General features: G+C 42.8%; 3 protein-coding genes across 5 annotated transcripts; 1 reads left to right on the plus strand and 2 right to left on the minus strand.

Moving 5' to 3' along the window:
- The first annotated feature begins 90 nt into the window (after positions 1 to 90).
- On the plus strand, positions 91 to 8,902 carry vcp (valosin containing protein). Its single transcript, XM_069138734.1, has 17 exons — positions 91 to 203; positions 1,973 to 2,084; positions 2,221 to 2,393; positions 2,495 to 2,637; positions 2,754 to 2,884; positions 2,976 to 3,107; positions 3,588 to 3,690; positions 3,883 to 4,016; positions 4,321 to 4,456; positions 5,408 to 5,520; positions 5,910 to 6,074; positions 6,183 to 6,305; positions 6,419 to 6,631; positions 6,801 to 7,109; positions 7,581 to 7,736; positions 7,839 to 7,993; positions 8,338 to 8,902. Exons 1-17 carry the CDS (start codon positions 187 to 189, stop codon positions 8,441 to 8,443), a joined length of 2,421 nt encoding a protein of 806 aa, XP_068994835.1. The 5' UTR covers positions 91 to 186; the 3' UTR covers positions 8,444 to 8,902.
- Positions 8,661 to 12,727, minus strand: akr1a1a (aldo-keto reductase family 1, member A1a (aldehyde reductase)). Of its 2 annotated transcripts, none has more exons than XM_069138737.1 (9): positions 12,687 to 12,727; positions 11,994 to 12,091; positions 11,759 to 11,878; positions 11,005 to 11,156; positions 10,706 to 10,901; positions 10,553 to 10,602; positions 10,311 to 10,460; positions 10,030 to 10,189; positions 8,661 to 9,710 (listed from the first exon to the last, which is right to left on the minus strand). In XM_069138737.1, exons 2-9 carry the CDS (start codon positions 12,072 to 12,074, stop codon positions 9,645 to 9,647), a joined length of 975 nt encoding a protein of 324 aa, XP_068994838.1. In that variant the 5' UTR covers positions 12,075 to 12,091; positions 12,687 to 12,727; the 3' UTR covers positions 8,661 to 9,644. The 2 variants fall into 2 exon arrangements, with proteins under 2 accessions (XP_068994838.1, XP_068994839.1); XM_069138738.1 differs by having other exon boundaries at positions 11,994 to 12,046; positions 12,687 to 12,708.
- Positions 12,728 to 14,446: 1,719 nt separating this feature from the next.
- Positions 14,447 to 24,203, minus strand: dnajb5 (DnaJ heat shock protein family (Hsp40) member B5). Of its 2 annotated transcripts, none has more exons than XM_069138731.1 (4): positions 24,033 to 24,203; positions 22,439 to 22,701; positions 20,942 to 21,603; positions 14,447 to 16,526 (listed from the first exon to the last, which is right to left on the minus strand). In XM_069138731.1, the coding sequence occupies exons 2-4, from the start codon at positions 22,647 to 22,649 to the stop codon at positions 16,293 to 16,295; spliced, it is 1,107 nt and encodes a 368-aa protein (XP_068994832.1). In that variant the 5' UTR covers positions 22,650 to 22,701; positions 24,033 to 24,203; the 3' UTR covers positions 14,447 to 16,292. The 2 variants fall into 2 exon arrangements, with proteins under 2 accessions (XP_068994832.1, XP_068994831.1); XM_069138730.1 differs by lacking the exon at positions 24,033 to 24,203 and adding an exon at positions 23,435 to 23,709.
- Positions 24,204 to 26,330: the final 2,127 nt, after the last annotated feature.

Here is a 26,330-nt window from a genome sequence, read left to right on the forward strand (position 1 = left end):
CGGAGGCCATCAGCCAATCAGAATAAAGGATACAACCAGCTCGCAGTATATCCGTAAAGAAAGCACGGAAACTGCTGCTCTTTCGTGTGAAATCACAGGGAACGTTGAGTAACGAGAACCGGTTAAGCCTCTTAAACATTTAGCTAGAATTTCTTTATTTATTAACAGCAATCCAGGTGGACGACCATGGCTTCGGGAGGGGAGTGAGTACCAAATCGTTCAGTCTTATTAATACGCGTTTTTCAGAACAATAGCAAAAAAAAAAATCAGCGAATGCCCTTTAAACGCACAACGGCAGTTGGACGAGATGTTAGTTTATTAAAGTTAGCTCGGATGCTAATACGTTCCCGAGTTTGCTATCAGGGGAGCTAACGGGGTCAGTTATTTCAGCCTCCGCACTTTTTTTTTTTTTTTTTTTTTTTCTTTTTTTTTTTGGGGGGGGATCAGGAAAACTAAACATTGAAGCTCCGCGAACACGTTATTTTGCCAGTCGGTGAACTCGTCAAGCACCGCGTTTGGTCGTCGGCCGGTTGAAGTTTCAGCCAGCTGTGTGACAGCAGCTCGACAAAGCGCAGTCATCGCTATCGTGTTGAAATGCTAACGTTAGCTTAGCAACCGCGTCAAGGCCCATAAGCCGACAGACTCCGGCCTGTCCGCCGGTTAGCAGCCTTCAAGACTTCGACGTCCTGTTTTTTTTTAATTTATTTATTTATTTTTTTAGAAATGCAGCAAATTCGCAAAAGCAAAAAAAAAAAAAAGACACGTGCCGATGTAACAGGCTTAACGGCTTCCCCCCCCCGAAAGATCCCGCGAGCTGGCGTTTAGCTTCGGGTCGAGCTGTCTGTCGTCACCCGACACAGTTAGCATGCTAACAGCTACTCGTCCTAAATGATCGACAGTTTCACTCCGCTTGTTTCTCTGTTAGCTCAACAGTCACGAAATAACGGGTCTAATGATGTCCCCGCGAGGTGACGTTGACGACTAACATCTGACGAGTCGTGCTCACAGCTGGAGCGCAAGTCTTTTTTTCTTCTTTTTTTTTTTTTAAAGGGGAGCTTTTAGCAAGCGAACAAAGTTTTTTTTTCCTTTTTTTTTTTCCTCTAATTCTTTTGCTGTGTCATCTGGGCTCGCTTGCTCGCCAGTCGGTTAGCCTAGCATGCTAACAACACGAAAAAGAAACCACGTACACGGGTGAAGAGGTTTCTAGAAACATGTGGATATTTCAACCTCGCTGGTTATATATATATATATTTTTTTACAGCATTAAGGATGTATGAACAGGATGTACAGTCATTTGGAAACGTCGATTTGTTTGAACGACCTGTTTGTAGCACAACGTGACAGTCATGCATGGTTAATTATTTATCGTTATTAATATTGATGTTGAGACATGCACACAATATAACTGATAGAATTCAGCGCTACCTCATACGGTCATTTTTTTGTTTTGTTTGTTTTTTGCGTATTACTAAATGGGCTTTTCTAAAAGTACAGAGAGGATACACAACCAATACCTGTGTGCTCAAAACAAAACAAACCCTGCATTTACTCGAGGAATCAAAGGTATACAATCCATGGTAACAATCAATAATGACCGGAGTCCTAAAAATGCCCAGTCTACTAAGAAACTATCCAAGTAGTGTCCTGGATTTAAAATGATCCTTGGCCCTTTCCAAGCAAAGTGTGGAAGGAGTTCACCATATTGACCCGAAACAGGCACGACAAAAGGATCTTTTGCAATTCCCATTGGACATCCTGATCGACCAGAAACAACCAGCTTCATCACAAGTTGAGGCAATGACAGCACCGGACCTAAAATAGATTTTTGTAGAATATGGTACAGGTGTCCTGTCGGGTTTTTTTTTCAACTATTGAATTTTTTTATTTTTATTGTAGGAGCTGCATGGCACCTTGAAGGTGCACAACAAAAAAGTATTTTGGTTGACCTTGTCTTATCTTTTTCTCGTCATAGATCCAAAAATGATGACCTAGCAACTGCAATTCTGAAACAGAAGAACAGACCCAACAGACTGATTGTTGATGAATCCATCAATGAAGACAACAGTGTGGTTTCTCTTTCTCAGGTAAAGATATGTTTTTTTTTTGTTTTTTTCAATGGCTGTTTCAACAAATTCCAAACTGCATTATGTGTTGTGATGGAGAGATATGGAGACGGACAGACACATTAAGATTCATAAAATAACTTGTGTACGTCTTAAGACCAAGATGGATGAGCTGCAGCTCTTCCGTGGAGACACAGTGCTGATGAAGGGAAAGAAGAGGCGGGAGACCGTGTGCATCGTGCTGTCTGATGACACCTGTTCTGACGAAAAGGTTCGCATGAACAGAGTGGTCCGCAACAATCTGAGGGTCCGTCTGGGTGATGTCATTAGGTAGGGAAAAGCACACGCTTGTTTTAGGATTTTAATTTTTTTTAATTTTTCCCCACAGCCATTTCAAAAATAACTGACGCTAAGTTGAATATCTCCCTCAGCATTCAGCCATGTCCTGATGTGAAGTATGGAAAGAGGATTCATGTCCTCCCAATTGATGACACAGTAGAAGGAATTACTGGCAACCTGTTTGAGGTCTACCTGAAGCCATACTTCTTGGAGGCTTACAGGCCAATCCGCAAAGGTGAGTACATGTTAGCATTGTCGGGAGCGAGATTTTATGTTGCATGGCCATTCATCCGTTTCAATACGAGTCAACACGCAGCTCTGTGGTAAATGGTTTTCTTTTCCGTTGTGAAGGTGATATTTTCCTGGTCAGAGGAGGTATGCGTGCTGTGGAGTTCAAAGTGGTCGAGACCGATCCCTCTCCCTACTGCATTGTTGCTCCTGACACGGTCATTCACTGTGAGGGTGAGCCAATCAGGAGAGAGGTAGGTATCAGCTGCAACCAAGGTGCATGCGTTAACATTTAACTAAAAGAAACTCCATGGATATATGACGATGTTGTTTTTGAACTTGTAGGATGAGGAAGAGTCTCTGAACGAGGTGGGTTATGATGACATTGGAGGAGTGAGGAAGCAGTTGGCTCAGATCAAAGAGATGGTGGAGCTGCCTCTCAGGCACCCTGCACTGTTTAAGGCCATCGGAGTCAAGGTGAGGCACCTTTTTTAATGTGCATGGAAGAGCAATCAAAACGGGTTGGCCTTCATTTGTGGAATTTTTAAGCGAGCATGTGTAGCCTGTGGCGCTAAATGCATCTGTTGTTCTCATACAAATATAAAGCATCATTTCTATAGCCTAAAATGCACTCATCTTAACATTTGAAAAGGCCTATGCTATAATCATAGTAATGACCAGTGGCAAACTTGACTAGCTTTGGTCTGATATCAGTGTGTAACTGACATTATTGAGCTTCCGAAGGAGTCTTTTACATTTGTGCTTTTACCATATCTGATATGCAGTACATTAAGTCAGTATTTAATCAGAGTGAAGCAGCAAGTAAACGGTAAACAGTGTTTTTGGTTTTGTTTGACTTACTTTTGGTTGTATGATAATGTTTGCTATTATTTATCTTTAAAATACTTTTCATTTACAAAAAGCTCTTGATTTCAAAATGGTTGTCTCCCTCTTCAGCCACCACGTGGAATCCTGCTATATGGACCCCCTGGAACTGGAAAAACTTTGATTGCCCGGGCTGTGGCCAATGAAACTGGAGCTTTCTTTTTCCTGATCAATGGTGTGAACACTTATCTGTATTTAACTTCTATACACACTTATTCCTGGGAGGGGCCATTTAATGATAATACTGGGTATTGGTTGGCATTGCTTTGTGGTTGCTGTTGGTTTTCCTTATGATTTGTTAAAATAAGTATTTATCTGAATCTTGTAATCAGTGAGTGCTTAGACATTTTATAACTCTCCGTTTTAGGCCCTGAGATCATGAGTAAGCTGGCAGGAGAGAGTGAGAGTAACCTGAGAAAGGCCTTCGAGGAAGCTGAGAAGAACGCTCCTGCCATCATCTTCATTGATGAGCTTGATGCAATTGCTCCAAAGAGAGAGAAGGTGAGTGGAGGAAGGGAAACTAAATCGATAGCGGAGTAACAGCAGTCTGTTAATGATTTGAATGTTTTAACATCTATTATGTTGGCTTGGAAAGGTCTGAAATTGGACTAAAAGTGTAATCCTATGCATCCTATTTTTTACAATTAATTTTTGCAAAGTAATCCCATACTGACTTCTTTTAAAATAAAGTTCAGAGCTTCACTGTCGTCCCAATCACTCTTATAAAATATTCTGAGAACGCTAATCTACGTGTAGATGAAGTTCAACATGTGAATTGATGCAAAAATGTCTGCGTTGTTTACAGACTCATGGAGAGGTGGAGAGGCGCATTGTTTCTCAGCTGCTGACTCTTATGGATGGCCTGAAACAGAGAGCCCATGTCATTGTCATGGCTGCAACCAACAGACCCAACAGCATTGATCCAGCTCTCAGGAGATTTGGTAATTTATATATTTAAAACGTGTATCTAAACTATTTCGGTTCTTGAAGAAGCATCCAGTCCTTGAGGAAGTGAAGATTTGTAGTAAAATGTTAAGCCGGTATCACACAGATGAAGGAAGATAAATGCTCCTATTGGTTATATTTTTAAGTCTTAATAGAGTGAGGCTCTTGGATGTTTCTCCTTTTACTTTTTAAAGATTACACCAAACACTATCAGCGGAGTCATTTTTCTTTTTTTAAATTACGTTCCCATTATTTGTCCCACCATCACAGTGTGTGGATGGCCAAAAACAAGCCTGCATTTGAGACTACTAAAACAAAGTACATGTGTTTTAATGCAGAAATATGAAGTAGTGAAACATAATTGGTTTTTCAATTTAAAAAAAAAAAAAAAAAGTGTCATTTTGTCTATAATGTTTTGCATAAATTCCACGATTTGGAGCTCATCCTCTAGTAAATTCAAATGTAGTTGTCACCCAACAGACATAGTTGAGTGCCACATTGCACCAAACATAGGCTAGGTCAATACAGTAGACTCTTTAAAAAAAAAAAAAAAATGTGGTGTCATATTTTTATGACTTGAAGGAATCTGCTTGCTAAAGCCTGTTGTCACAGCACTGATTAAAACTGCTGGCTGGTGTTTATTTTGTGGGCTCTGCAGTTCACTAGTGGGTCAGTTTCTCACAACTCTGCACTTCAGATTTAAAAGTGTGTGTGATGGGATGTTTCTGATAGCTTTCACAAAGGCTCAGGAATGGAGCTTTCTTAATCCTCAAACACTGATACTTTGCTAAAGGTAGTAATTCATATCGCTGATCTTAAATGTAACTCATGGTGCCACACTATTAGAGAGGAGAATATAAGTTGAGGTGTTTCTGGTATGCATCTTTATTACTTTTAGTGTTTCAATGGAACTAATGCATGTTGGTTTGAACCCCTGCTACTTCCAGGGCGTTTCGATAGGGAAGTGGACATTGGCATCCCTGATGCCACCGGCAGGTTGGAGATTCTCCAGATTCACACCAAGAATATGAAACTGGCTGACGATGTTGACTTGGAACAGGTTTGTACACATAGTTGTTTTGTTTTTTTGTGATCGGTTGAAGCCAGAACAAATCACTTGTTTCTCTGGTGGTTAAATAAAGTCATGTGGTTATTAGAAGTAAAACTACAAGCTCTTGTATACAAGTCTGTTTAAATATCAAATTCAGTGCCCTATTCACATTCCTGCATTTCTTACCTTGACCACGGTGTTCACTTTGTCAGTACTTGGCACGCAATGTGTTAAAAGTTCCTCATTTGCCATTCCCTGTAGCTTTGGCATTAAGTACAAAGGAGATGAGCTCCAGAAATGTGCTGATGTAAGTCATTGTTATATGTAGGGGTTCATGCATAATGCAGGAATTCATTTTTAGGAAGTAATGAGCGCTCTCTCTCTCTCTGTTATTGTAGGTAGCCAATGAGACTCATGGGCATGTGGGTGCAGATCTGGCTGCTCTCTGCTCTGAGGCCGCCCTGCAGGCCATCAGGAAGAAGATGGACCTGATCGACCTTGAGGATGAGACCATTGATGCTGAAGTCATGAACTCTCTTGCTGTCACCATGGATGACTTCAAGGTAAGACTTGTAATGTGGTCTTTTGATACGAGGGGACAGTAAGATGGTGTCCCATAGCCAGCAGTTGCCTTCTGACTCGATACGAACACCTTTGACTCTGTCCTGCAGTGGGCTCTGAGCCAGAGCAACCCATCAGCTCTGAGAGAGACGGTTGTTGAGGTTCCCAACATCACCTGGGAGGATATCGGAGGTCTGGATGATGTCAAGAGGGAGCTGCAGGAGTTGGTGCAGGTATGATCATCTTTCAGAAGTGAGATCATATCTGAAACTGATATACACTATCCTGATCTATTAGTACGTTGTATCTTACCGAGTTTATTTTTTTCCCCCTCTCCTTAATTCAGTACCCAGTGGAGCACCCAGACAAGTTCCTCAAGTTTGGCATGACCCCATCAAAGGGTGTGCTGTTCTATGGTCCCCCTGGTTGTGGTAAAACTCTGCTGGCCAAAGCCATCGCCAATGAGTGCCAGGCAAATTTCATCTCCATCAAAGGACCTGAGCTGCTCACCATGTGGTTCGGAGAGTCTGAGGCCAACGTCAGAGAGATCTTTGACAAAGTATGGCTCATGTTTGCCGTGTCCGTTACAGAACATGAATGCAGAACATAATTATTTTGAATATTTAATCAGCAGTCACAATCTTAAAGTTGAAAACTGATTGAATTCTACAGGGACTGACTTCAACATCGTTTTGTGAATCCGTTTTGTGTGTCCGTGTTGTTTCCAGGCCCGCCAAGCAGCTCCATGCGTTCTCTTCTTTGATGAGCTGGACTCCATAGCCAAGGCTCGTGGCGGCAACGTGGGAGATGGTGGCGGAGCTGCCGACCGCGTCATCAACCAGATCCTGACCGAGATGGACGGAATGTCGAGCAAGAAGAACGTCTTCATCATCGGAGCCACAAACAGACCAGACATCATCGACCCTGCCATCCTGAGACCGGGCCGTCTGGATCAGCTCATCTACATCCCCCTGCCCGACGAGAAGAGCAGGATCAGCATCCTGAAGGCCAACCTCCGCAAGAGTCCCATCAGCAAGGTGACTGTGTTGCTAGACTTTAGTCACACACCCCCACTGTCTTTAGTAGCACTTTTTTTTAATGTACCACGTTTGATCATTTTGAATGCTTCTATTAAACTGAATGCATTCATATGAATATATATATTAATATGTATATATATTTTTTTGTTGTTGTTGTTTTGTTTTGTTTCTACCTATACTAGTAACATTTTTAAGAGTAGTGCTGCACATAATAACCCTAAATTGTACATTTGGTATCTTTTTGTTAACCAAATTTAGATGGCTATTTTGCAATTTTAATTCCAGTAAGTTCGCGCTCAATTTTTCCATGTGGCATTCTGTAAAAACTGTTATTTTCAGGTTGCTTCCATAATCTTGCAGAACCCCTGTAGAAGTGTGAAACAAGTTTCAAAATGGATATTTTGCTAAACGGCTCCAGTAATAAACATTACAGGATTTAATTTGTTAACCTTGCATTGCTTTTGTCAGGATGTGGACTTGGACTTCCTGGCTAAGATGACCAATGGCTTCTCTGGAGCTGATCTTACAGAGATCTGCCAGCGGGCGTGTAAACTGGCCATCAGAGAGAGTATCGAGAACGAGATCCGCAGAGAGAGGGAGAGGCAGACCAACCCGTCAGCTATGGTCAGTACAAACATCCGCACACTTCTGATCTGCGACTGCTTCTTGAACTCTTTCATGTTTATGAAACACTCTTCTGTTTGAATTTTTTTTTTTTGTCCACAGGAGGTGGAAGAGGATGATCCTGTTCCGGAGATCAGGAAGGACCACTTCGAAGAGGCAATGCGATTTGCTCGTCGCTCCGTCAGTGACAATGACATTCGCAAATACGAGATGTTTGCTCAGACGCTGCAGCAGAGCCGTGGCTTCGGCAGCTTCAGGTACATTTTCGGACCCGTTTTTATACACGAGTGTCGGTAGCTTTGAAGAATGACACAAAAGTGGGATGTCGCTTTTTCAGTTGTTTTGCTAGTGAGGGTCTGTTCCGATTGCCAGTCATACTGGAGAAGTTGCATATGAGCAGCGGTCAGTTTCAGTGCAGATCTGCTTGTATAAAAAGATGTTTGTAAAAGCTTTATCAGGGTTCTTGTAGTAGTAGTAGTAGTAACCACAGAAAATTACTACTTCTCACTTCCACCCCAAGACATTGGCATAAATAATCTGAATTGCCACATCCTGAAATGAAAAAGATAATAAAAAATAATAACTTGTCCTCGTCTTTCAGGTTTCCCTCCAGTGCTACAGGCGGCAGTGGTCCAAGCCATGGCTCGGGTGGAACTGGCACTGGTCCAGTTTTCAATGAAGATCAGGATGATGACCTTTATGGATAAATGTACACTGCCCCACAGTGGTCGGTACTGGGATCACCTGTACAAATTCTCACCAGATTCCACATTTTTAGGACTTTGTGCTTCTTTCATGTGTTCCTTTTTTCTTTTTTTTATGATTTCCCTCGGAGAAAGCATGTAGCCGCTTGGTTTGCCCTGGCTTTGATGTGGGTGGGGGTAAGGGGATGTTGGAAAATGGAAGGTGAGTGACTGATATAGGTTGTTTTTTTTCTGTGCGGGGAGGGGAGGGCTTTTATTGAGTGGCCTCATTCTCAGTATATCACAACCAACATGAATGGCTATAGTGACGGGATTCTATGCTAGACTCAGAAGGAAAAAAAAACAAAAACATATTGCTAATGACTTCCTCTTTTTTTTTTAAATAAACAGTAGCATATAATGTATTACAAATTTGTCAAAGTTATGTTGTTGAAAATAAAATCTCACGAAATGGAAGTGTTACCAGTGTCTGTTTAAACTCATTTAGTTGGTGTACATTGTCAGACTTGGTGACTTTCAAAAATCTTTAAAATAGACTGTACATTATAAGTGTATTTTAGGTGCATAAGGAATTACAATGATTTTAGGGTTGTAGATGTAGAACATTGGTCTACATATGTGTTATGTTGATTTCCTTTGCATGATCTTTTTCGAGGGAGTTAAATCCTTTTAATTGACCTTTTGACAGTAGAGAGCTGGAAACATGGAGAGATGACGAGGCAAGTTACTTGGTTTATAATTCTACGGTACCACAAATGGAGAGCCCATGTTGATATAATTTTGACGAGTTCTTTATTTTTTTTCTTGCCTAAAATGTCTCATCAATAGTTGTTTCATATTTCAAAGGCTCAACAAGCTGACAGCAGTGCTTTCCAAAGAACACCAGACACCATATGATCAAAGGTACGGTCTTTTGGCCGAGAGGCAGTTCTGTTGCTGACCACACAGTGTCACTCTGGGTGTGACGGAAAAAGAAAACGTTTTCATTTTTTTTCTCTCTCTCTCTGACTTTGGCACATTTTTTGGAAATGTGCGTACAGGAATTTTTCCACAAATTTTGTCACGTATATTATAAAATTTGGGTCATTCATTCCAAAGGGAAAGGAAAAATATTCTGATCACATATCTGTTCCATTTCTAAATTCCTTTTTTCAATGTATGCGACAACCATTTTCAAAAAGAAAATACTGCGTTGATTGTTGACTTAGTAAGGATCGTGGAAGGGGAAATGAGGATGTTCTGCGTCTCTCCACACTCTCTTGCCTTCCCTCTGTGGAAGGAAAAACAAATTGGTTACCTGTTCTCTGTAGTTATGACATGACAATTTATTCACCAGATAATAACTGCACCTACTGACATAAAACACCTCGCTGTCCAAACCGGGTAACTACTGTGCATAGCGGAGATTCATTGAAATCTAAAACTGACTGCTGTAGACTGCGGAAGGTGATTGATAGAGACATCAGTTACCGTTTTAGAGTGAGACTTTTTTTTTTATCTGTAAACATAAGGAACCTGAGCTCAGGTCCATGGGGGGGGGAGAAGTGGTTATGAAATCTTTTCAGGTGTCTCCAAGATTAGTGACTCGCCTCGACTGTTGGAACGATGAAGCGCTCCCTGCGGTTGAAAGATTCAATCAGCTTCATGTCCTCTTTTGACAAGGAAAACTCAAACACCTCCAAGTTTTGCTGGATTCTGGAGGGCGTCACACTCTTGGGGATACACACCACGCCCCTCTGAACGTGCCATCTGCGAATGTCATGTGAGGGGGGTTTCACTCAGATGTAGAAGTAATCCAAAGTTACAACAGAGCAGAGGAAGCTGTGAAAAGGGTCCGACTGGTGGGATACTTGAAAGTTTCCTGTCTTACCTGAGTATAACCTGGGCGGGTGTCTTCTGGTATCTCTGGGCAATGGCCGCCAGTCGAGGATCCTCCAGCAGGCTGGGTTCATCAGGGGAGGCCCAGGGTCGGTCTCCGCTGCCCAGAGGACTGTAAGCTGTCACACAAACTGCCACTGACCTGAGATAAAGGTACATGTGCTATTACGGACAAAATAGTGGTATTAACCTCAGAGAAAACCCATATTGATGTTAAACTGGCATTACACTGACCGACAGTGTGACAGGAGATCGGTTTGTGACAAGTAAGGATGGCATTCCACCTGTGGCACAAAGACAATTTTCAGTCCCAACTTCTGAGCCTTTTTCTGATTAAAATGTTTATGGAATTGTTTCTTACAAGATGTTCTGTCTCAATAATTGTACCTGGTTCACCACAGGTTTGTGTCTGGCCATGCTGATGATGTCATTCGTCTGCCTGGCGTTGAAGTTGGACAGCCCAATAGCCTTGACTAGACCCTTATCTATGAGGCTCTCCATGGCCATCCAAGTCTCTCTGTAGTGTATGTCAGAGTAACATATACTTCCATCCTCCCGTCGAGGCATCAGGTCCTTCCCCCGCCTGCAACATCCACAAATGGTATTTTACCTTCACACTGATCCTAAGTTGCGTAATAACAGCCAGGAGGAGACAAAAGGATGTTATTGAGTGTGTCGCTGCTCACTGAAAGGCCATGGGCCAGTGCATCAGATAAAGGTCCAGGTAGGAGAGACCCAGGTGGGCCAGACTGGTCCTGCATGCCTCTTCAACATCCTCTGGGTGGTGCTTGGTGTTCCACAGTTTGGAAGTCACAAACACCTCCTTGCGGTGCAGAGCCTGGAGTGGGAAGATAAACAGGTGTACAAATCACTGACTGTTGGAAATTTCAGGGGGAAAAACTTGGATAATATACTAGCACGCTTAAAGTTGACTGTGACAACCTTCAACCTGACCGTAGCTTAACTCCAGCTTTAAACCTTATTTTAAACCTAAACCCAACACTAACCCACATTTTTTTTTCAATCAAAAATGAACCATTTCTTAGAAACTGTTAATCTCTCGCAGTTGAAGCTCAATACATGTGTCGTAGCAAATTAATTAACATTTCATGAGTTGGAAATAATATCAATACTTCCTTAAGGTTTAAACTGAATTACAAAGTGCAGCAGATGGAGTTTGTTCATTTTAAACATTCAATGTTTCTATTACTCTGAACACTAAGCACCGTTTCAAAGCTCTGGAACAAGCAAGTCAATGGACCTGTAGATTGTTTTCTAAACTTTTCTTTTTTAATGTTAAGAATGAATGGAAATCACTTAAAAGATGAGATGGAGATGGATGAGTAGTATTAGAAATGCTCTGCATGATGCAAAGTTTATGTCTCTAGAAGTGAATGACGATTGACCAAATCTAAATATTGATACGGCTGAGTTTCTCACCTTCCCAGGTCCAATCCAGAGAGCCAAAGCCTCTCCAACCTCCTGCTCATTGCCGTAAGCAGCAGCACAGTCGATGTGTCTGTAGCCGCAGCCTAAAGCTGCCAGCACTGCCTGCTTCACCTTGAGAACACACGGACACAGACACAATCTAGACGCTTTCTTTATAGTTTAACAATCTCCATAAAAGATGGTTGGGCTTAACCAACAAAACCTATCTGACGGTTTGTAGCTCTACCTGTCCTGGAGCACTCTTCCATGTGCCCAGTCCAACCACTGGCATCCTCTGCCCTGTTGAGAGAGTCACAAAGGTGCTCATGTTCCAGCTCTGAGGACCTGGTGGAGGAAAGACAGTGACTGAGGAGTGTGTGAGGTGTAGACTCCTGTGGGACTCGGCCCAGTCATCATGACTAAGTCCGAATACTCTGTTACTGATTATCAGCCACATCTGAATACATTAACTCTGCAGTAATACACTGTTCATGTGTGCATGTATACTCAACATGTGCAAAAGCCTTTTTTTTCAAAATCATAGCCATCATATATGTACGCATAAATAACAAACATTTGGTGACCTACTTTTTGTTGATTTTTCACTCTCTGAGTTGAAAAGTGTGTTTCAGTGGAAATGTAAACCCTCTGTGAACCTGCCTTGTTGCTAGAAATAGCTGATACAGCAGTATGTTATTAGTCACAGTGTTACTGCATCTTAAGCAGACCTCTCCATGGTTCGCTAATTGTTTGCTCTATCCTTACCATGTGACAGATACACACACACACACACACACACACACACACACACACACACACACAAAAACACACATACACACACACATACACATATACATACACACACATCAACCACTGCAGTTGTTTCACATTATCGCTGTCTTAACAAGGATTATTTGTCATTCAAGGTTTTGGTTCATACCTGGAATCGCTCGGGAAGACGGGTGATCAGCTGAGGGTTGTTTGTCCATCTAATTTTTAACAGATTGAGGTCAAAGTCTGTCTTCATTTGTTTATCTGTAACTCATACAGATGGAAAATGTCCAAACTCCAGCATGCGCTCTGTTTAACCCTCCCTTTGTCCTCAGGTCAAAATGACCCACAGCTGTGTTCAAACAAGTTCTATTTTATTTCTATATTTTTTGGGATCATTGGTGACAAGGAGGCTGTGACCCAAGGACAACGGGAGGGTTAACCAGTGTCACAGGATAAAAATAATTTATATCTTAGTTTCATTTATTTGTTTCTCAAGGCTGATAGCAGATCAGTTTTATGTGTATGTGCACATTACCATCCCAGTTTCGAGTCTTATTCTTGTTTTGATCTTATTCTGGATATGAAGTTTAGTTATTTATATCTCTGTATACATGCTCATAAATAGGACTCATGTGTATGCAAATGTGTCTTAATTCCTCAACATCCTCATTTCTGCACCAACAGAGACTGATTTTTAATGGAAAAAGTACTTAATTGGTTTACATAAATGATAATAGTGACACAACAATGTAAAAAGACTCAATTAGAAGTCCTGCATTTAAAATCTTATTTGAGAAAAAGTACAGAGGAATGATTAACAAAATATACTCAAAGTATTAGATGTAAAATGATGCATTCTGCAGAAAAAAATGCCTCAGTGTTATTGATATATCTTTATACATAATATTAAAGTACTTACTAATGCATCAGTGAGTAAGCAGCATCTTAATATTGCAACTGGTTGAGGGAGATTTACAGTTTTAATGATCTTACAGTTAGCCTGTTAAGTTCAGCCCTCCTAAAGACCACAAGATCAATTTGGAGGTTCATGAGATGACTGATGGGATAGGAAACATTAAAAAAGAGATTTATATTAATTGTTTGGAGTCTGCTCTAATGAGATATTGGATAATTTGCCCTTTTTGGACTTCAGACGTTTATTAAATCAAAACCATGTCAGAACCCTGGAGGACTGAATCTTGACGAAGTTGCCAACTGCATTTTCTACGCCATGGTAAGATTTTTAAGGTGTAATTGCTGCGCATACCACATGTCTCTTATGTAAAGACCTAATCAAAGAAGTAACTGTCGGCAGTCACACAAATGAAATGCAGTAAAAATCAAATTTGTAGTACATTGCCTGAGTTACTTATCACCTCTGAGTGTGTTTACATGCACACTGCTTCCCATTCAATGTTCCTGAGTGGTGATCTGCTGCAGATGTCAACACCTGTTTCACACACCAGGATTTGCTAGTTGGACTATCACGATAAACATCAGAATATAATGACACCAGGTGTCTGATCATTCTAGTTCATGTGTGTTGTAAAGTCACGTTATATTGTATAAAGCAATAAAAACAAAAAACAATATGATGTTAATTATATAAATTAGTTTCAATGATATAATTGCCAGACAGAATCCACATGTACACATCAACCACCAGTTGATGTGACGTATGTGGCTCAGTTACTCAGCAATCAAGTTACACCAGCATGCAGATGATCAGAAACATTGATACTGTTATGACCTGTAGAAAATAATCAGGCGTCTCATTTCCATGCTCAGATTCTATCCTGAATTAAACTGTGATACTGATGTGCATTTTAACAGTCTCATTGAGTTTGTTTTAGGTGCACATCACAGCAAAGTCAAGCTCTATGTAATCGATAATTCTTAAAAAACAAATTCGATTGACACAAACCGTTACCGTCACACATTTGGTTTATTTGTTTCCATTTTGAAAAGTCCATAAATATTTTCAAATGCACAGAAGGAGTGACAGTGAGTCTTTCAGCAGCACATGTGCAGGCTGGTCGTAGCCACAGTCCAGCGTCCTCTCAGGCTTCGAGAGGCGGGACAATCACACACTCGGACAAGTCATTCAAGTCTCCCATCATCTCAAAGTTTTGCGAGTATCTTTTACAACAGAAAAGTGCATTTATCGACCCCGATGCATTCAGACATTTCCCCGCACACATAATATATATGACCTCCTAGGGCTGTCTGCACAATCCATACACACATACATCTTATCGTTACTGTAAACCACAGCAGGAAGAGAGAGTATTCAGCGCCCCCTGCAGCTCAGACAGAAAACACTGCTGCAATATTACAAATGTATTTCCCAAACAGGGGTTTCTGCTTGCAGTACATATGTAAAGCTCGAAGTACAGATATTACAGAGGACATGAACAAGTTATCAAATCACACACTGATGACTCCATGAAACCAAAACGTAGACACAAATGTGGTTCGTTTTTGGCACTGCTCGCAGTAGCACCGAGGGATGGCCTTCAAATGCCACAAGAGAAAACAGAATATACACAACAAAGCTGGGTTCCCCAGAGGAGTCTTTACTGTTTACTGCAGACTTCAGATTAACTTCATGCTTACATTCCTCTGGGAAATCCAACCTGTGCTTGTTTGGCACTTTACAAGGATGTATTGGCAAAAATCCTCAGTTTCGTATCAATTCTCTCCCTAAAAAATGTCCTTGCTTTCATACAGTGCAATACTGCATGCATTGCTAATTTACTATTTTCTCTAAAATTACCACCTGCTAATGGTAATGTCTAACAAAGCATAGGGCTTTGTCTGTTGTGCACTCAAGATGGCTGTTTGTATGTCTTACAGTGTGAACTGTGTGTGTGTGTGTAGGTGTGCTCACATATGTGGTATGGCACTGGACTAAGGCACCTGAATGTCCCTTAAATATTGAGCCAGGCTATTCAGTTCAGAGCAGCCACACAGCTCACAAGGGAAAGCACCCATATTATATGCAGACTGTAATTTCCAAGCTGTTACAGAATGTGATTGTCATTCCCAGATTTTCCAATGCAGCTGAAATAGGCTAATGTTATTCGGAGTAATGCGGGGCGTTTAAGTGCGCGGTGGCATTGCACACGTCAACTTATTTTGGAGACAGATCTTACTAAATGGCCTACAAACGTCAAGCTCAATGTTTTATTGGACTGAAAGCAGGAGAAAAGCAGGTGTCAGGGGGAGAGTTGCGCAAGAACCCGGGGTTTACACTGAACACACTGAAGCTGCTGGTACACTCAAGGTAAAAATAAAAATTCCTATTTCAAACCCCTTTGGGAAAAAAAAAAATTATGTTTTAAAAAAATATCTCATGCTTCATCCTATCACAAAAAGACGAGGATCAGAGAGTGGAACAGCATATAAAAGCACTGATAAATCTGTAAAAAACAGTTAAGAAAAGAAGTTCCGGTAAAAGCCACAATTGTGCTGCGCTCATCCTCAGCACCGCTCCACTGCTCGGGTGCTTGTGTGTGTGCCTGGGCCAAAAGACAAAACATCACAAATAAATTACATCCTGTTACTGCCATTTGTGTTGGCCTTCTTCCTTCATCCTCCCACTGTGAAGTCCCTACAAACTACAGCATCTGTTTAATGCTGTGCGCATTGACACAGGACACAGGAAGGGTAACTACAATAAAAGGGAGGAGTGGATGAAGGACTGTTAAGATATATGTTGCTGGGTTTCGTCTGGAGTGTGTGGTGGCGGAGAGATTAGAGGTGCGTTTTTCTACGACTGGGGGAGGTGTTGTCTAATAATCTCTCTGGACTGAGGGGGAATCCTGTCAGGAAAACGGACCGAAAACTCCACGATGAGGTCACCGCGCTGGGACGGGTTCTTCGGGAAAGGCAGGCCTTCCCCTCTGAGTCGCTTCACCGTCCCTGGTTTGATGATGTCGTGACAGGGCAGCGAAATGACACGGTTTTCCAGCGTGGGAATACTAACTGTGCAGCCACACAACGCCTGGAGAGAAGAGGACAAAGAGAGGGTTAATATCTTCAGTAGCAATGAAATGCCAAAGCCATGAATATCTCAATGACTTCATGTTTCCATGAAGTAAAAACTGGAGTTTATCTTCCCCCTCAAATACATCATCAGAAGGCGAACAGTTTCTGTGTGTGAGAAGAAGAGACAAAACGTTTGTCTCTGTGACAAACCATTTAGCATCAACTGCAGCACTGTGGGGTCTAGAGAGCAGCATTTGGAACAGAAACGTTAGGAAAACATGACCTGGCAGTGGGAAACTTTTCTGGTCTTTGTGCGAGCGAGAGTGTGTTTGTGTGCGTAAGTGTGTCAGCGTTGGAGGGGCTACACATTGCACAGGGGACTAATTTTAGCAACGGTCTCATGGCTGGGGCTAATGAAGTGAGACAGAAATCGGCTGAGCTCGTAAATAGTTGGAGGGCTTGTCAGATCCCCCCACACACACGTAGACCCACACTAAGTCTCACCTCCTTATCACAGTGCCTGATGAATCCAGTCAGAGTATAGAGAGCGTTAAAACTAAATACAGAGTCCTGTGGTTATCACGACTTCACAGGTTTTCCAGAGAGCATCATTCACCAGATTTGCACTGAATTAAAAAAAACTATTTAAATCCACAACTCTGTGAATGAACATCCTCAGGGATATTTCTCTTTTACAATGCATTTCTAAGCAATTGTTACAATATAAAGCAGGACACATAATAAAGTCAGTGAAGAAATACCATAAAGGTGTGGAGAAAAAAAGGTTTAGATGCACTTTGGATGACCTATAATTCACGAGGAGCTAAAGGGTTTAAGTCCAGAGAGATAACTTAGAAAGTCATTAAATTCACCTGGGATGAAAGAAGACATTGGATAATTTAAAGGATGACTGTACAGTAGTATGGCAGTCAAAGGTTTTGATATACTGGCAATGTGGCTGGCTTATGACCTTCATTACATGTCATCCCCTCTCCTTCTCCCTAATTCCCTGTTTGCACTTTTCTGTCCTCTGTAATAAAGGAAAAAAATTACCCCAAAAGTACTTCAGAGTGAAATACAGTTGCTACCTTGACTCGACTACATTGAGCATTGCTTTTCAATAATTCAGAGTACTGGTCTAAGCCTGTGTTGCCATTTGAAACCTTGGGACAAACAGCAGGTCTCTACAGCCAGTTGCCTTGAGCTAAATGCTAATAGCACAATGACAATCTTTGTTAATTAGCTGTGAACATAAGGTGCAGCTGAGACTGATGCAAGTGTCTTTTAGTACAGCTAAATGGTGAAAAAACAAAGAAGTTAACAAAACGAATCTTTACTTCATGATGATGCTAAATGAAGCTATCGTCTAAGAACCGTGAATGTCTTTTTTTCCCCGCCAATTCACATGTTAGTACCACACAGGATAAGTGAAAACTTTGCCCTGCTGGTGGCGCTATATGAAATGTCAGAGAATCACCGCAGCTGTTGTAATTCCTTCTTCTTTGCAAAATACTGTAGATATCGGTGTAAAATTTCACATTAATCCATTCATTAGTTGTTGAGTCATTTCAATCTGGACCAAAGTGGTGAACCAATGAAATGACAGACCAACCAACTGACAAAGAGTAAGTTGGTCGCACACCAGGAGTTAAATGAGTTCAAAAGGCTGTCTAAGATGTAATATATAATGTATATTCTATTTAGAAAGGACCTTTTTCTGAGAAGCTCTATGCTCAGCAAGATCAAATTCATGAGGCTGAATGATACTTAAATCAACCTTTTTCAAAGAGGAGCATTGGTTAAATTCGGCCTTTTTCCACAACATACACACTCCTAACACTACTAATGTCAAGTCCACCAGCCCCTCACGATGTAATAGTGATTTTGCCAGCATTGGCACATGCTTAACCTCTAAGACCCCGTCCGTGTCATAATTTCTCCAGTGTTGTATTAAGAGTGTTGGGGGATTTTCTTGTCTCGTCTGGTGGGCTCTCTTTAAAAAAAAAAAAAAAAAAGAGACGTACATGTGGACTGCTGAGGTTCAGACAAGCAGAGCAGCTGCTTCAGAGCACAGACAAGAGATTTCCAGCTATGACATCAGCATCCTTTTTACCCCCTACATACATTACGATGTGATGTACTCTTGGACTGTAATGGAGACTGGCGGCTCATCCTCCTGTTATGAACAGTTCCATTGACTAACTCAAGTCTTACACACTGAGACAGGTTGCCATGACGCTCGACACACACTGCCAGCTGATCTGAGGGCCCAGTGATTGCATAAGCCTCAGCTCAGACAACAGGGCTATAGAGACTGACACAAACAAATACACACTTACACTTTTAACTACATTTGTAAGATTACGCTCCAGACTTGCCTCAATTCACTGGGGCCATATCCTACCTTAAAATATCTGAATGCTGCTGTTTGTTAATGCTGTATTCAGCTGAACTCACAGGATTGAAACATAATAGCTGCTAAAAAAAATTCCTTACTTCCAGAGATTTATTGAACATCCCATCATGAGGCAATGTTATTTGCCTCATGATGGGAGATGGAGCTGTAAAAAGCTGTCCAATTAGCCTGTAGAATGCACCACCCACAGTTAGCACATGCGTCTGTTTGGTTGTGGATTTTGCTGCTGAGGCGAGTGCAGCAACACAGAAGCTAGAAATGCACTGCCACATATGATATAGCAGCACACTGCAGACTGAGGCGTCATTAAAAAATTTCCCCTCGGGGATTAATAAAGTATATACCTACCTACCTACCTACCATTAATGCCTATAGATCGTGATATAGGTTGGTCTCAGGAAAATCAGTGTGTCAAATTAGTGCTAAGCTCTGTAATTGCTCCAGACTGGTGTCACAGTGAAGACACTGCAGGGCTGTAAGTTGCCTCTAGCAGTGTCTCCCCGGAGTTTACAGTTTGGCGGCACTAAACTAAGCTGCTCATCGGGCCGTGCTTCAGGCAGAAAACAAAGGCAATCAACCAAATCGCAGGAGACTCATATAGGAGTCGAAATACAATGAAACAATAAGAACCTCATTACGTCTTTGCTAAATGGAAACAATCATCTTCCTGGTTAGGCTATATGAGCTACTGATCCAATGGATAACATTTGCTGTATAATATGTGTGGCAGGTTATCTGGAGGGAAGCAGGCATGTGATGCTGTGCTTTCACTGCGGCATTTAGCGTCACATCTTCAGGAAAGCAGAGCAGAGAGTGGACCGGTAGAATATGAGCTCTTATTTATTTTGGATACTGAATCATCTGACCCACTTCCCCAATATTCCCCAGATAGCCCCCACCCCAGCCCCATCTCCCCTTCTCTCCCCTATCTCGTCTTTAGCTGCATCAGACTTAAGTCTCTTATCTGGCTGCTGGAGGAGCAGAGGGTTTTAGCTGTGGGAGTTCTGCAGTGCAAACTTAATCACTCTGCAGGGTTGATCAAGTACCATCGTCTGCTTTATGTGACTCAACAAGCTTTAATGTGCTCTCATTAACTAGGCTTCATAGTGTTCCTGTGTGAAGGCCCCGTTCTCTTCTTCTGAGTTACTTCTGCAGTGATTTGTAAGAGTCGGAGCTGCTTTTAGAGGAAAATGTCTCGAAATTGGCTCAAATTAAATAAAAAAACAAACTCCCCTGACATCTCCAACTCTTTGAGAACACCTACTATTAGGCCGACTGTGTAGAGTGCGAGGCAGTGAGTGGTAGAGCTATTAGAAACATTAAAGCTCGTGTAATTCACAGATAGAGCAGAGCAGTTCTGGACCCGCTGCCCTTGTAGGAGCGGCTAATTAAATATCCTGCCAGTCACAGTAATAGCAGCCTGGATTGTCACCACCGTCACACCACAGTCCATCTTTGACTCAGTGTGTTTGCAAACACGCTTGAAGATGCAAGCTGTGTGTAGCCTGACGTTTGTGTGCCTGCTTATGTGTTTATGGATTTTGTATTTTTTGCAGCAGTGACGAACAAGTGAGGATGATGGCTTTATGCAAGTCACACAAGGACACCACATTCCTGCTGCTTCACTCACAGCACAGTGGCAGAGACTCTGCTTTCACTGATCCTTCCCTCCAGCAACACACACATACATGCACACTCACTCCTTACTGATATGGCCACCCACCCAGGACTTAATCCTACCCTTAATTACGGTCACACCTCTCTACCTCATCCACTGTTTGCCCAGGTCGAGTGACAACAGTAATATTAATCCATTTTTGGATATTCATCTAAAACTTTGCAGCTCCGTCAATGCATTTAATTTCTGCCAGGTTCGGTCCACTGGGGATCAGACTCCAAACCTCAGCAGCATTATGTACTGATCTGCATGCAGAACTGAGACAAAGGACTGAAGATAGCTAGATGAGACAGCGAGACAGAAGAGAGAGAGGTTAGATGAAAAGGGGCAGGCGCACCTCTTTTAGACTGATCTTGCAGTTATAAATTATATTGGAACCGTCTCTCTTGAAGTGGACGTGCCCTTTGTCTTTAAGTACAAAGGCTATGTCGGCAGGAATGTTCTCGGGGGTCTCATCCCCCTCTTTTGGGAAAGTAATCTTGGTCCCCTCTTTCCAGCCCTTCTTGATGACAATGTTGAGGATCTTGTCCTCCGTCCTCATGCTCCTCCCATCCGGGTTCAGCCTGCGGCGGGTGATCTTCATACGCTTGGTGCAGCCATGGAAGATCTCTTCCAGCGAGACCTTCAGCTCGTGGACCACTGGAGGGTCCTGCTGCTTTCGCCCGGTCCCCAGGCGCTCCGACGGTACCCCTCTCCTCCTGCGGCCCTCCCCTGGGAAGCCATTGTTCATCCCTCCTGGAAAGCCGAACTGCCTCCCAAAATGGGCGAAGGGGTCATCCTCTTCCATTTCTGTGTCCTGCTCTGTGTCGTTGCTGTGGTCGTTGTGGAAGGAGAAACCGTTGGAGCGGCTGTGGCTGCGGTTGGAGCCAAAAAACATGTCAAAGGGGTTGGAGCCCCCAAAGAAGGAGGCAAAGGTGGCGTGGGGGTCTCCGTGGAAAGTGTAGTGGTACGCTGAGCTGCCAGGAGCACCTGAGGAGCTGCTGCCTCCTGTCTTCAGACCTGAGAGGGAAAAGAAAGACAAGAACGTGAGACCTCATACGCACATGTACGCACTCAAACACCCACCAGCCGACAGCACACATCAATATGAGCTCAGATACCAGACGCAGGATCCCTGCTTAGAAAAGGCAGAGTGTGGGTAACAGTTGAGAGAAAAGTGGAGCCCACGTGGGCAGGAACAATCCCACAGCATCACTGATCTTCCAACAGCGCTGGCGGTGGAAGAACTCATGAAATACCAGGTCACTCCATCCAACACACTCACACATTAATACACACACTCACACTCTCTCTCTCTCTCTCTCTCACACACACACACACACACACACACACACACACACACACACACACACACACACACACACACACACACACCTTTTCAACAGAAACACATGCGCAAAACACCCACAAATGCAAACTACAGCAGTCGCTGCTATTCATATCTCAACCACGTAATAATCTTAAAATCTCTCTGTCAGCTAATGCACACACACAGATATGCACACACCACGGGAGCAGCTGAGGTAGATCGCAAGGTATTAGAGCTGGAAAGTGTTGTTGACACTAAAGATAACAATAGACAATCACACAGGTGAACATGAACATGAAAACATGGAAGAGACGGCGTTATTACTTCAGTGACTGAAACCCACCAAGGTTCTCCACTGTGATATTAGATGCTGAGTCTGTTCCTGAGCTATTTCAATTACATCTTAATCCATCATAACGCGTGTTTAACAAGGCGTCACTGACAAAGCTCTGAAGCTTGCACTCTCTGACCGCTTTCACTCCAGACACAGACAGGATCAAACCCAGACATGAACCCCCCCCTCACCTTCCTCTCCCAGCTGATCGTAGACGACCCTCTTCTTGGGGTCGCTGAGTACCTCATAGGCCTCTGCGATCTCCTTGAACTTTTCCTCGGCGTTGGCATCCTTGTTCTTGTCAGGGTGGAAGCGGAGTGCCATGCGGCGGTAGGCTTTCTTGATCTCGTCCTCGTTGGAGCCCTTGGGGATGCCCAAGGTCTTGTAGTAGTCCTTCCCCATAGCTGCACTCTCAGGACAGGGACCCCCCTCTTCAGCTCAGGCTGGTCAGTCACTGGTGGGATACAAGAAGAGTCTTAAAATGATACCCCTCTCAGGCAGATGCTGTCCAGAGCAAGGGACTATATACGACCTGGCAAAGGTGCAGAGTGCATGCACCCGAGCGCTCTCCTTCACGGCTTTGCTGTGAGGTCTGTTTAGTGATAAGAACACAGAGTGTACCGGTTGCTGTGCTGATGTAGAGTCAGGTGGAGTGCAGAGGAATTCCCTTCATCTGCTCGATCAGAGGGCTTCTCCTCATTTGCTTAGCCTCACCGTTATAGACAACACTCTGAATATTATATTTTAAAAGCATTTATCTTGAAATATGTGTGATTTTGCGCTATAAATAAATGAACAGGGTGATTCCTGGCTGATCACACTGATGATCTGCCTGCCTCCCCCTTCCTTCGCTGAGACACTGCGGTGCCTCTGAACTGGACACAGCTATGTTTGACCAACAGAGCACAGACTGCGAAGAAAAATCTGCTAAAACAATCTACACTGTCTATAATATGCTGCTGCTGAAGACACACCGTTTACAATAACCAGCAAAAAAAAAAAACGTGAACCCTACAATTTCCAGCCTATTTTATACCATATTTTACACCACCCCCTGGATTATTCCGATTTAGACAATACCCCATACAATGGAAATAAAATATTGGTGACAGAAAACCAAATTCAAAGGAAGATAAGGACAATACATAAAGCAAAAAAAAAAAAAAAAAAAAAAAAAAAAATCCTACCAGAATGCTCTGCAGTCAATGGAGAATCAGATCACCATGGTCCGGGCTTCTCTGTCTTTCCTCCTCCCTCTTTATGTGTTTCTTTCTTCCCTTCAGCTCTGCTGTCTGTCTGTCTGTCTGCCTGCCTTCCTAGCTGTACGCCTGCCGCCCCGGCACTGCCGGGTCCTTATAAATTGACGTCAGGGCGCCGGGAGGATCACAGGCTCCGAAATAACCGGTGACCAAAACACTGAGACCGTCCGTCTGACGTTTCACTGGAAAACCTCAGACCCAACTCATACAGCCATAAACCTATATCCATATATCTACATCACTGCAACTGTCATTTGGAGAGAAAAAAAAAATAGGAGGGGCATCAATATTAACGGGATTTAGAGAGAAAACAATGCAAAAAAAAAAACAACCCAAAAAATAACACTAAAAGTTCATCATCAAGTGGCTTCGTCGTCAATGACCTAATATGATGATGGTGCGAGGTTGTAAATAACTCTATTCCCTTTTGATGGTATGTAATCTTCTCCCCATCATGACTCTGCTCCTGCCTCTAAAATCTCACCAGACATGTTTCGCTTAAATGAAAGCATACAATATTGCTTACCGAGCCTGCTGCTGCTGCCTTGTGTCCGATCCTGGTCCTGTGTGTGAAAATCAGAACCAGCCCCTCTGCAGCCGGCTGCCTGCAGGACTCTTTGTTCAAGGTCTGCCTCAAACACAGCGAACTCAGACCGAGTTGCATACAGGATGAAATCAACTCAACACTAATGTGAAATGAATTTTATTGCTTTAACTTTCTACTCCCATTAGACTGGATAGTCTAGAGGTATGAAGCTGTGGTGGTTCACCGTGCAGGGAGACACAGTCATATTTGGAGAGAGAGAGAGAAAGAGAGAGAGAGTCATGATTTAGAAAAAAAGAAGTGTACAGTCGTGCCTGGATTGAGTTGGTATAAACACTGGAGTCATATGATGACTCCACACACACACACACACACACACACACACACACACACGCACGCGCACATCTTCTCTCTTGGTAAAAACTAAACATCTATTCAGAGCCACATTCCACTTTCCCAACACCAACTCCCCAAATGTTAACCATTTTACTCTAAACTCACACAGCCCATCCCCCAAACTCACACCCTTAATCCTAAATGTATGTCTTAACCTTCAAACTAGAGATCGCCCCAATTTAATTTGCAACAATAACCCCAAGATCAAAGCCAGGGATGAGTTTTAACCCCAACATTAATCCTTTTACCCAACGTTATCTCTAAGTTTAGACAGCTCCCTCAAAATAACCCAACTAGCCCCAAACCTTGACCCACAGTTGCCTTTCCGGGGGGACCTCGGACAAAAAAGATCTGCGGCACGTTTGCTGTTGGTTAAACACAAATCAGTTTACGAATATTCTCAAATCTTGAAGCTGTATATTATAACACACATTAAGGAAGGATCCACTTTAGAGCCCTCAGCATGCCAAACAAATATTCAGTTAAAATATCCAAACCAGTTGACACATCAGGAGCTATTTGACCCCTGGAAATCTGAGGTCATGAGACAATCTCCTGGCTCCAGAATCATCAGTCCCACAATCTGGAGATGAACCAACACATTGTTCAACAAAATTTCCCCTCACACAAGTTTCTATTAGTCTATCACTGTCAGGAGATTTGTTTCTAACAGTTTATTTCTTGATGGCCAAACATTCCTCCCTGACTTCACCACTGTTCTCAGTCCAGAGCAGATCAACAAAGCAGCCTACCTATCTTTAAATAAAAAAATAAATTAAAAAAAAAACATGTATTCCACCACGGGTGGAGGTCTGAGTCACTATTGTTGACTTTTAGCGCTAAGTGCAGAGGAAGGTACACTCAGCGGGGTGAAGCAGCGCTGCCGTCCTGCCTGGTCGGTGCGAGCAGGAGAGAGATAATGAAGGAGACTAAAGGCTTATTAGAGTTTGAGTCACCGCTCCCCACAGGACTGGTGAGGAGGTGCGAGAAAAGTGGGTGTCTCAATGGAGGAGTCTGTCTTACAAATATATACACACTCACATTACATTCAAAACAATACAAGCACATAGAGAAGTCTCCTTATTGTGTAGCTGAGCAGGAATTTGGAGAGACACATTCCTGTGTGTCCGGCTAAGTGTGTGTGTGTGTGTGTGTGTGTGTGTGTGTGTGTGTGTGTGTGTGCGTGTGTGCGTGTGTTTTGGCAGCAGGGCAGGAACTTGGGGCCAGTGCAGCTGTCCCACAAGAGCAACTGGTCAGCTGTGGAGTGTTACTCATGCCGGGGCCTCGGCTCAGCCTGTGACGGACACTGAAACATGTCGAAATCAGCTGCAATGCACCGAGGGAAACATCCAGTTAAAGTGAGAGCCGCATCTGTCTGTGCCAAGTCAACGCACAGGTTACACAACCACCTATTCTTACTCATTACTGTCAGATGTTCTTGTGTAACTGGTCAACTTGCAGAGAATATAATCACAGTCGTGTTTGTTTTATGTCTGCATCCTGATTGACACTGATGACTGATTGGAGCTCAGCCACGTGCAGCTCTAATGCCAAGTGTGCACTCAAACAGTCTAGAAACAACTCTTCCTGACCTGATGCTGGGTTTCCATGGTGACACGGGAATCTGCCAGACAGTGATGTGTCTATCAGGAATGCTCGTCTCACCAATGGGTCCTCATTGCACGTGCAGTTACATGCAGTATATATATATATGTGTGTGTGTGTGTGTGTGCGTGAGAACACAGTACGAGTTTAAGAAGAGATATCCTAAGAGGGTAAGAGCAAACTGTCACATAAATACTGACTACTTCAGGGTACTCCACCCTCTGAGCTGAGAGACGGGAGAACAGAAGGTTGAATAAATGGCGAGAGACGAGAGAAGAG

Source organism: Embiotoca jacksoni, unplaced genomic scaffold (genome assembly GCF_022577435.1).
Source record: "Embiotoca jacksoni isolate LCO1_2020_lvr unplaced genomic scaffold, fEmbJac1.0.p SCAF_8, whole genome shotgun sequence".
Lineage (NCBI taxonomy): Eukaryota > Metazoa > Chordata > Actinopteri > Embiotocidae > Embiotoca > Embiotoca jacksoni.